An 11,604-nucleotide genomic window follows, 5' to 3' on the forward strand; every position below is an offset into this window, starting at 1 on the left:
AGTGGACTGAGGGGATGTTGGGGTGGATGACGTTTAAATAGGTTAGTCACTTGGCAAGTTTGTGCAAGCAAGAAAATGGAACTGGTGAGCACCTTACAGCATATCTTGTTAGAGAACAGGGGGTCAACAGGAACTGCCTTCGGATTCCAGGGTCCTGGGTGGGGAATGATGATCACCTCCACAGGGCAAGCTCCTCCCTGCAGGTTGGAAGGCTTCAGGGGTAGGCGCTCCTAGAGGGCAACCAGTTTGCTGGGCTGCTGGTCACGAGCCAGAGAGTTGGCTCACGATCAGAGCTGGGTCATCCACCCTTCAAGGGCAAGGGGGTTGGTCAGGGAGTGATGCCTGCCTTGCCTGTTCCATGCTTGCTTAGTTGTTGTTGCTTCAATGTTCTGTTAAATAGTTAATAAAGTGGCCCTTGTTTTATTCCAAACCGTTGTCTGTCTCATTATTCTGGCTGAGGGGGCAAGGGCAATTTAAACCCCCCTGTTTATTTATTTTTTTTATTTTCAGATTTTTCTGCACACCTGGGGAGTCCCACAGAAAATCTCTTTGTCCTCTATGTGGCCCTGATATCCACAGATTACAGCCACAGGTGGCTAATAGTATATAGATGATGAAAGGATGTGAACAGTTGTGACTGAGTTTGCTGGAAATATCTGCTTAGATTTCTGTGGATTAGAGCCCTGTGAAGAAAAAGCCGCCGGACCGGACGACCACACCAGGAACCGAGCACTGACACCTGAAAGACCGCCCGGGAAGAACAACCAAGAAAAACAGTGAGCCCTGTCACCTGGGTGCCGGTAGGCAGCCCCAACCCCTGTAGACATGTGGCCTTAGCTAGGAATAAATTTGGAATTTGTAAGCTGCTCAGAGATCCTTCGGGGTTGGAGTGGGGTAGAAATCGAAGATATAAATAAATAAATAATAAGAAGCTCTGTATTGACTCACCACACAGGATGGGAAAGCAAGCATAAGCATGCTTGCCCTACCCCATGCCTCAACATGATCACCAAGTCATCTGAATGGTCTGAATACACAGAAGAAATGCCCATGCATATGCCCCCTCCCTGTGATCAGCAACACTGCTTTCTGAATTTGACTGATCACAGGGAGGGGCTTGCTCACACTCCCTCTGTGTGTTCACATTGTGCATAAAACTCAGTGATTGCGCAGAGGCGGGGGTGGGCCACCATGCGCATTCTCTCTCCCTTTGTGGCGAATCAACCCATGGATAGGTTTTCTGCACAACAGCTAGACTGCCAGTCAGAGTAAATACTGAGCTAGATGGACCAAAGGTTTGATTCAGTCTAAGGTAGCTTCATGAGTTCATATATCAATTCAGTAAATTTATTGCTCCAATACCGCAGAGGAAGAATAGCTAAAATGCAGCTGACCTAAAGCTTAATATCCTCACATCTGCTGCATCTTCATTATGTATTTCAGTATTATAAATAATAGCATAATGACAACATTGGAGAGCATCCCAGTCTAAAAGAAGTACGGTAAACCACATAGCCAGCTGAATTAAGCAAGGAGGACCACCAGGGTTTTAAGTTGGTATGGCATCAAATGTCGGACACCAGCTTTGCCCAAGTAGCACAAGTCAGCTATAGTAGATACAATCAGTGGATGCATAGCTGACTCCTATGTATCAATGCATTCTTGTTGGTTAATATATTTCATGTTTTCATTTATTTACATTTTTAATGCTGCCTAGGTGTGTGCATTCAGTATAAACAAAACCGAAAAAATACCCGAAAAATACTGATAAGGTATTTTTAGGTATTATTTTAGCTGAATACAGAGCAGAGCAGAGCCTGAAAAAGCTGTTTTTTTCTGGTTTTTATTCGGATGTGTTCAGCTATACAGCGAGCCAGCCTAGGATTGTCTGGGGCAGCAGGAGCTGACAACTCCATGCTGCCCGAGTTGATCCTGTCTCGCAGCTCAATCCTGGGCTGGCAAGTTCACCCAGAAAGCATGTAAAGGGACTGCAAGCCCTTTAAACACCTTTGGAGTTCTCCAAGCTGCAGAGTCACACAGCTTGAAGTAGGTTTCCTGAATATTTTCTGACTTCGAATACCATACTGGTGTTGGGATTTGGGAATATCAGGAAATACTGATTTTTTTCAGGTTCAATATACCCGAACCAGAAAAATACCAAGGTTTTTTTTTTTTGCTCACCCCTAATGAGGGCCCTTCAGCAAAAGTGGCCAAGCAGCTTCATAGCATTAACAAAAATTGATCAAACAATCCACATAATGCTAAAAAAAAGATTATACCCACTAATAATAATTAATAATTATCATCTGGCAGTAGGTGTAGTATAGCCAGGAGATCCGAAGATCATCTGGCAACCTGAAACTCTAGCTCTTTTTTGTGGTGAGCTAGGTTTGTTTTGGGGGCTGAGAGAACTGTGACTGACCCAAGGTTACCCACTAAACCTACTAAACTTAACCAATTGTGAAACAGAACTAGCACTGAAAAAAATAATTGTCAGAACAGCAATCAATCAAAATCCTCATAAAGCCAAGCTTGAGCTGTTTTCAGACAGAGATTTTTTCTGTTTGTTTTTTCTTTTTAGCTTCCACACAATATTGTGTTGTGATCATCCTGTTTCCAGATTTTTTCCATCCTCAGTAATTCTTTCCCAAAGCTGCTTTACTTTCATGTTTTTTAAAAGAATGGTGCACATTTTCCTATCCACATTAGCATCATTTTCCTGCTGGCACCCCCAACTTGCAGGCACCATTTCCCCATAATTTGTTTCCTGCTGCATCACCGGAGGATGATTGTTATAGCACTATAATGATCTATTGCAATAATTCTGTGAAGAGTAGACAAGTGGCAATAGATCGCTATAGTGGTCTATTGCTACTTTTCTATTTCTAATTTAGCATATACATGAAGAAAGGGGGGGGACAACAGCCATGATGACCATGCCCCTGAGAGCCAATGTAGAGTTGCTGCAGAACACATGTGGAAGAAAAACATCAGAAAAAAGACAGAGAAAAGTATGCTGAAAACTCCCACACATGAAAGCACCACTGCCAATGCATACGCCTCTGCATTTGCAGTAGTAATGGAAGCAACACGGAGAATTCTTGCCATGTGGAAGAAGCCAGAGAAATTGGTGTGTGGGGGGGAGAGAAAACCATAAATCAGTTAAAATAAACAAGTAATAGACTGATGCCCAAAAGCCCCAGTGATGGCACCAGATACAGGGGAAAGGAAAGAGCACTCCAAAGCTGTAGGGGCAACCACCAAGAGCCCATCTCTTATGGTCAACCACCTACCGCATGGTTGGAGACAAAAAAGGGCCTGTGATGAAGGTGGGACCATATGGGGCTGTGGCCCTTTAAGTGCTAGATCCCTTTCTTTATTTTAAAAGCCATCTATAAAGTCCGATATCGAATTTGCATTTCCTCTTCCCACACCTCTAGGACTCAGTGAAGAACAGAGATGTACATTCTGCTCTTAAATCAGGAGAATGCTCATCTTTCTCTTTCATTTGAAACATTTAAATCCAATACCTTCTCTTGCAGGTTCTATGGAATGTGCAAAATGATTCTGAGTGCATGTGTTTATTGGGTTTAAGTGCTTGCCACCACTGGAAATTGCTATTGTGATGCATCCCTGATCTAGTGAAAGATATTTTGAAAAGGATGGAGTTCCAAGATTGTACTGTATGAATGGAGAAATAAGGACGGTTCATTCAGCAACCAGGGAAGAGTTGAGTCTACCCCAAACCCCCACACAGAATGCAGGGGAGCATTCCTGTCTGGCATAACAGTTAGTTCTGATTAAAGGCAAGTTTGTATTGAAGCAGAATGATATTCATATAACAAGAACATCCCTTAGAGCTCTGCAAAGCACTGCAGATGTGACAGCAGTCCAAATAAGGTCTCATTAACCACTGTGCTTGCAGGGGGGAAAGAAAGATCTCTTACACAGCAGAGGCCTTGTCAAAGCAGAATACTTCACCATCATAGTTTCTTGCGCTGGTGTGCATTATATCAATTTAGCCCCCACATCCACTTTTTATACCTGATTGCCCAATTCATATGAATTTATTCCACTCTCTGTATCATGACTGTTCTTTGCATTACCACATTATAAAGGCTCAGAGGCACACTTATGTACGTACAACAAATGCACTGGTCAGAGTCTTGGTTCAGTAAACTGCATTTAGAGGCACTCTGTCCCAGGACCAACAACTAAAATGGCTGGCATTTCCTTTCCAATAATATTGGCTCCTAACCCGATCTTGCTATCCTGGTTGTTGCCCTTGGTTTCCTGGCCAGAACACTCTGGAAGCTCTAAGTCGTCGTATCTTTTCCGGTAGACAACCCGTGAGATCAACGTTATTAGAAACATTTCCATAATAAGCAGTTGTTGGTTCATATCTGGCAAACGGAAAAAGAGAACAGGTTCAAAGACAGGAATGTGATTTACGAATGTTCAGTGGTGTGTTCCCTTAGTGCTGGTGCTCCTTAGCCACCCACCCCCTATCCCAAGATCTGGACTCTTGTGCTGGAGAGATCTTAGGCATTCCCTCAAGGCTGACAAGTAAACTGTGGAGGCATTTGGGTGGGGGGGTCAGAGTAACTGTTTCCCTGTGTGTTCACCTGCCAAAAGGAAATATGGTTGCAGGAGGGGGCTCAAACTGGAGGATTTCCCTGGTGTGTGTTTGTTCCAGGATGCAGACTGTTTGTTGTGCCACGTTCCACACTATAGTGTGTGTGTAGGGTTTTTCCTGTGTTCCCTCCCTTGTAGTGTTCTGCAGGTGGGTGTGCAGTGACTGATGTCCCGAAAAGGTGCTGGCATTGGCATGCACTGGTTGGCTGCTTTGTTGGCATGTTGAACCATGATTGGTGAGTTGTTACAGGATTTCTATGGACTTCAGAGCAATTGCTGTGCTCTCTGCATTAGAAAGTGCAATCTAAACACAAGTCAATGGGCTTAGAAAGTATAACTCTGCTTAGAATTTCACTGGTACAGCTGAGTCATTTTTGCATACACTTTCCTTTTGCTGGTTGAAAATAAGATGCCAAGTAGTGGCCCTGGCACCATGCCAGTGTTGCTGATGCAGCAGTACCTGGGGCTTAGGTTTCAGTTGCCCATGTTTCATGGGGATTACTCCAAAGTCAAGAATGTAGGATTGCAATCTGAGAGCATTTTCATCAACACAGATCTCCTGACCTATTTTATTGTGAACATCTGATCATTGCTAATTGGGCAGAGAAATGTTGGTCATTCGAATGAACATTCTGGCCAATGTAAGTCTAACATTCACATTAAAAAAACCTGAAGCAAAAACTGCTCTATGACTCACATGTGAAAGCACCCTTAAAACATGATTCTCAACATGTTTATGTGTAAGTAAACTGCACAGGATTCAATGGGACGTTCTCTGGGAAATGAGTTTCGTATTACAGGTGTCCCATAGTCTACTTAGCATGGAAAAGGTTGATCATTATAACAATCTAGAATGGAAACCACTTCAGTCTGTCAAAACAACTAAAATCTGAGCAACTTACATGCTCCTCGTGCAGATGATGACAGTGGGGGTGCACAAGCAATTACCCCTTGCATTGCCAGTATGTTGATGATAGATGCCTGCAGCTGGCTCAGAATGAGGATAAACTACATAAAAGGCATAGGTTAATGAATGAATACCACGCTATTTGGTTCAAAGTCATCATGCTTGCATTAAAAAGTATATTTTCCAGCTAAACTAAAGAAAGAATAACTCCTCATTTTTACCCTTTGAAGTATCAACATTCCTTCCTAGAGTTGAATACTACAGCCACAGAAAAAACAATATTATTCTTACAAGAGGAAAAGTCAGGGTAATGACTCTGTTTTATCATATGAGGTCTAGTAGCCAAAGAACAGGAATCTTTCACTTGGTGGTGAGATTTCTGCATAGAGAACATTAACATGAGTACAAACATGCTACGTGCATGTCAGTTCACAAACTTTTCTTTGTGCAGTTTTGAAAACAGACCAATCATAGCTGCAGCATTGCATCTTATCATGGACAAATATAGGCTAACAAAATGAAAGACACATACACATACACACACACCCCGAAATTGGTTGTGATTGACTTGCATTTCTATTACAGGGCTTAAATTATTCAGGACTAACTTGTCCAACTGAATTCAATGAGAAAAACTTTTTCAGGATTGGGGCCAAGGTTTTTAAAAATACATATACATACAGTAAAGAGGCCACAAGGCAGGGGGGGAGGGAATATCAGGGTACTGCACCAGTTTAAATAATTATATGTTGACTGTAACTGAAGTTCACAAATGAGTTTTAGCATTGTATTGCAGGATATCTTTTTACTCTCAAAGCTTCCTCCATGCAGAAGAAAAAGAATTCAGCGGGTTTTACATCCTTTTACCATTTACAACCTCATGAAGACAATAGATTGTAAATATTTCTCAGTTCTTCTCCACTGTTTTCCCCCCAAAAAACTTATTGAAGCTAGCACAGAATGAAAAAAGTCCTACACAGGTAACATTTCAAACTGAGATTCAAAGGGGGGGGGGGTTGATCGTTGATCTCTCTTTTCACCATTCAGTTGTTCTCCATGAAACAGACACTTCAAATTAAGCTTGTAGTGAAGCCTTAGAAACTTTCTTACCTGATAAAGTGCAAATTTAGGAATAATCTTCTTGCAATTGAGAAGAACTCTAACTCGTTGAAACATAATTCCAATTGGCCACAGGGCAATGATTGTAAGAACACCTACAAAGCAGTTAATCCATATGGCAGCTCCATTAGGAGACAGCTGAAAGATAAATTAAACAGCTGTACAGGTTGCATTTTGTGGCATGACATTTCCTGCTCTGAGGCAGTGATGATCCAAACAAGAATATGTATATTCCCCGCTAAACTGAAATTAATAACACTGGGGATATCCCATGCAAACTAAAGCCACAGGAAACATGCCAATACCATACTTGGGTCGGACTTGACTGCAACTGAACAACAACAACAAAACCACCAGTCAGTGCAAAGACAGCAGACAAGACTTCTCCTCTATCATTAGTGCATCAATCACCACTTGCATGTGAGTGCTTCATTATGAGTTGGCTATCTTGCATTAGAGCAGCAGCAACATGCTTAGGAGCATCCCTGCTGCTACTGGTAGTCAGATTTATTGCCTGGAATGATTAGCAGCACTGTTCAGCACCCATTTTAAATACAGTATGCCTCTTTTTTATCTATTATTTATAGCCAGTTTGGTGTAGTGGTTAAGTGCGCGGACTCTAATCTGGGAGAACTGGGTTTGATTCCCCACTCCTCCACTTGCACCTGCTGATGTGACCTTGGGTCAGTCACAAGCTCTGGCACAGCTGGCCTTGAAAAAGAGCAGTTTCTGTCAGAGTTCTCGCAGCCCCACCCACCTCACAGGGGGTCTGTTGTGGGGAGGGGAAGGGAGAGGAGTTTGTAAGCCGCTGTGAGACTCCAAGTGAAGGGCAGGGTATAAATCCAATCTCTTCTTCTTCTTCAGTTTTTACTATACACCAACTGCCTTTTAACTATGCAGAACAGCAGTTCTGAATGGTCCATCCTTTGTTTTTATTTCACAATCCCATGCAAGGAAAATGGTTGTTTTGGTGTTTATTCTGAATAGCATTTCTTGCCATGCAATCCTAAACAGTGTTATGTCTTTGCAAGCTCAAGTATGACTCTGGTTAGGATTGCACTGTTGGCTCCAGAAATGTTTAGTGTTCAGGTACTCATTGACAAGCTTTGTCAGCATTTGAGAAGTTTAAATACTTGCTTACATCAGAAAGGCTGTAGTTTCCATTGGTCCAAAGCACTATTGATAAAAACATTAGAACAGGGCGAAGAAAAGCCAATTGGAATGTCCCAAGTTTCAGCAAAAATAATGTTTTCCTGCAAAATAAAGGAAAAATGGGAGTAAACACATGTTCATAATCAGGGGTCTTGTTGTAGAAAAATAGCTGCCGGAGCTCATTAGCATAACTCATTAGCATAACTTATTTGCATATGCCACGCCCCCTGACATCACCGGAAGTGACAGAAGGCCACACCCCCTGACATCACCGGAAGTGTGTCAGAAGGCCCGGCTACTTACCCTCCTGTTTCATCCTCATTCCCAAACGGAATGAGGATCGAAGCAGAGGGCGGGGTAAAGAAGGGGGCGGGGCTTCACCACATGACCGCCCCGCCCCCTAGAGGTTCTCTTCCGGAGCTCCGTACCTGAGAGCTCCCCCCCGACTAGAGCCCTGTTCATAATTATTCGTAAATGACCTGGAGTTAGGGGTAAGTAGTAACTGAGGTGGCCAAGTTGCCAGATGACACCAAATCATTTAGGTGGTTAAGACAAAAATGGATTGCAAAGACCTCCAAAAGGATCTTTTCAGACTGGAGGAATGGGCAAATGATAATCAATGTGAGCAAGTGTAAAGTGATGCATATTGGTGCAAATAATCTCCACTTCACATATACACTGATGGGATCTGAGCCGGCAGCAACAGACCAAGAAAGGGACCTTGGGGAGGTAGTGGATAACTCTATGAAAATATTGGCCCAGTGTGTGGCTGCTGTGAAAAACACAAATTCCATGCTGACCATAATTAGAACAGTAACAGAGAATAAAATTGCTGCTATCGTTGTGCCATTATACAAATCTGTGGTGAGACAACTCTTGGAACATTGTATACAGTTCTGGTCACCACACTTGCAAAAGGATATTGTAGAGTTTGAAAAGGTGCAGAAAAGAGCAATCAACATGATCAGGCGACTATAACACAGCTGCCCTATGAGGATTGGTTAAAAAACTTAGGTCTGTTTAGCCTCGAAAAAAAGTGAGTAAGGGGAGATAATAGATGTTTATAAAATTACGCATGGCATGGAGGTAGTGTACAGGGAGAAACTCTTCTCCCTCTCCCATGATACTAGAACCCAAGGTCATCCACTGAAGCTGAAGGGTGGAAGATTCAAGATAAATGAAAGGAACTATTTCTTCACACAGTGTACAGTTAATTTGTGGAACTTTCTGCCACAGGATGTGTTCATGGTCACCAACCTGGGAGACTTTAAAAGGGGAATGGACAAATTCATGGAGGATTGGGCTATCAATAGCTACTAAACATGATGGATATCTATTCCCTCCAGTACCAAAGGTTGTGTGCCTCATCAAATCAGTTGCTGGAGAGCACAGGCAGGAAAATGCTGTTGCATTCTTCCTGTTTCTGGGCTTCCTAAGGTAGCTGGTTGGCCACTGTGTGAACAGAATGCCGGACTTGATGGGCCTTTGGTCTAATCCCACATGCTCTTCTTATGTTCTTATGTCATGTTATTGCTTCATTTATTCATGCAATCTATATGCTGCCTCTCCAGAGACCTGCTTGAGGTAGCTCACAAGTAAAACAAAAACATAAATGATCACTATTTAAAACAAGCCATTAGAAACTAGCCACGGGTATAAAAATGGCATGCTGACTGTGTTTTCTCTGAAGAAGTGGGAAAAGAACATGGATACATTTTATGGAGCAGCAAAACCCCCCAAACCTGCTGTAAGATTTCCTGCAAAATGCTGAAGTAAATCCTGCATATTCATGGGCATCTTGATTCTATCATTTTGTGCAGTTGCATAGGGCAACACGTGAATCCTGACAAGATGGAAGTTTTGTGGGTTGGCAAGCTGTAGCAAAAAGTGTGTGTTTTTCAGTTACATCTAACATGGAAATTGGCCCCTGCTGACGAGAGTATGCTGATCCGTGCTATGATAGTCTTGTGATTAGACTAATTAACATATTCTACATGGGACTATGCTTGAAGACGACCAGGAAACTTCAGTTTGTGCTAAACCCGGTGGTCTGACAGTTATTTGGTGTAGTGGTTAGAAGCACGGACTCTAATCATGACTCTGTTGCCTCTGTGCAAGTTTCATTTAAAATGGGGCTCAAACTTACAACATGTTTTGAATGTTAGAATGCCTCTGAGCAGATACAGAGTACTGGTTGTGAAACTTCATCTGGTACTCATAAATCTAGGAGTCAGAGAATACATCTTCCAGGCCTTATTGTAGAATAACCCCACTTTGGAGCTTACCTTTGGATGGGTTACTACTGTTTTTGATGTAGCAACCATCCTTGTGGTCTATATGCTCTGTGAGAGTGAGCATATGTGCCGCTGTCCTCCCCTTTTCCTTACAATAAGCCCAGAAGAGTTCAGAAAACCTTGCCCTTATTCTTCAGCACATGACAACTCTACTCAATATCCACCTACAATTACATCTTTTCCCCTCTCTTTATTTAGATCTCCAACCTTATTCACTTTGCCCCTCAGGCATTCTCATTAATGATGGTAAGCTGCTATTTCATGCGCTATATTAATGAACTTTGGCTTAATATAATTGCTCAATTAATACAGCCATAATTGCATAATAATGATATAATTACAGCGGTAATTTTATGCCTGCAAATAATTACAGAACTATAAACAGTAGAAACAAGTGTGCAAATGAGCTGGTGGATCAGCTGTCCTTGACGTCTCAAGAAAGCTGTTTCAGAACATATCAGTTGTTGACAAATATCTGCTGTCATGTCATGTCTTCCCTTGATCAGCCTTATTGTACAGAATTCAAGCAATTCATCTTGCTTTAGACAAACACCCAGATCCTAAGATCTGATGTTCGAATAAGTAGTTAGGAATAGCTGCCATTATCACCAGATGTAGCACAATGCCATGACATTCATTCAAATGATCCATCCCATGCTCTCTTCTCTGCATATTTCCCTATTCATACTTGATATATGAAAGGCACCTTCAAGAGCCCATCCTTAGTAGGTTAAAAATACAATGGGAATACTCATACTAAACTGCTGCACATATTACAGTTACACAGATTGTGTCTGGGTCCCCCACTCTGTCTTTCAGTTGGACACGAGTTGTGGGTTCCCCTCAATTCCTGTGCATGTGGTGTCTGACTCATATCAAAAGTGGGTTTCTCCAATGGGAAATTAGCGCTCCCTGGGGCTAGCTCATGTCAAGAAAATGGCATGTGAGGGAACAATGAAGTTCCCTCTGCCCACATGCTGTGGTCCCTCTTTGAATCAGGCACCATGCATGCAGGAATTGAGGGGAACCTGCAACTTAGATCTGACTGAAAGAAAGAATGGGAAAACTAGGTGCAAGCTGTGTATACTATAATGCATAGACCAACCCTTGGGAAATGAAGTTGTGTCTACAGTGTATATGGCTTTTTAGGTCACAACAAAGGTTTCAAGAAAATCGATAAATGGCTCAGGAAGTTAGTAGACACTGCAGTGTAATCTCTACCCCACTGTTACATTAACGATACAGCAGGAATTTTTTTTTTTAGCAGAAAGAAGAAGTTGTGATTATATATTGTTAGGAAAACAGATGATTTCTAACATTCTAAACGAGCAGGTTTTAAAGAGAAATTCACCGATTGATGAGTATATTAGGGAGGCAAAGGCAATAGCAGCAGCAAGGCCCAGTGCTTATCTTGAATTGGTCATTTTCAAAGTGCCTGAGGAACAGTTTTTGACCACCACACTCTTTAATCATCATGAGGAGGAACTTGTGGATGAC

The 11,604-nt window shown here is 42.2% G+C and overlaps 1 protein-coding gene across 1 annotated transcript in view; it reads right to left on the reverse strand.

Annotated features, from left to right (window-relative positions):
* Positions 1 to 4,185: 4,185 nt before the first annotated feature.
* Positions 4,186 to 11,604, reverse strand: part of LOC107114016 (organic solute transporter subunit alpha-like) — a 40,345-nt gene continuing 32,926 nt past the window's right edge. Inside the window, exons 5-9 of the mRNA XM_015415434.1 lie at positions 11,459 to 11,604; positions 7,803 to 7,914; positions 6,653 to 6,799; positions 5,538 to 5,643; positions 4,186 to 4,403 (exon numbers count right to left, since the gene is read on the reverse strand). The exon at positions 11,459 to 11,604 is cut by the window's right edge and continues 9 nt beyond it. Of these exons, the coding sequence (XP_015270920.1) occupies positions 4,186 to 4,403; positions 5,538 to 5,643; positions 6,653 to 6,799; positions 7,803 to 7,914; positions 11,459 to 11,604 (729 nt within the window). The remainder of the gene's footprint in view (positions 4,404 to 5,537; positions 5,644 to 6,652; positions 6,800 to 7,802; positions 7,915 to 11,458) is intronic.

Source organism: Gekko japonicus, unplaced genomic scaffold (genome assembly GCF_001447785.1).
Source record: "Gekko japonicus isolate JY-2015 unplaced genomic scaffold, Gekko_japonicus_V1.1 scaffold1295, whole genome shotgun sequence".
NCBI classification, from domain to species: domain Eukaryota; kingdom Metazoa; phylum Chordata; class Lepidosauria; order Squamata; family Gekkonidae; genus Gekko; species Gekko japonicus.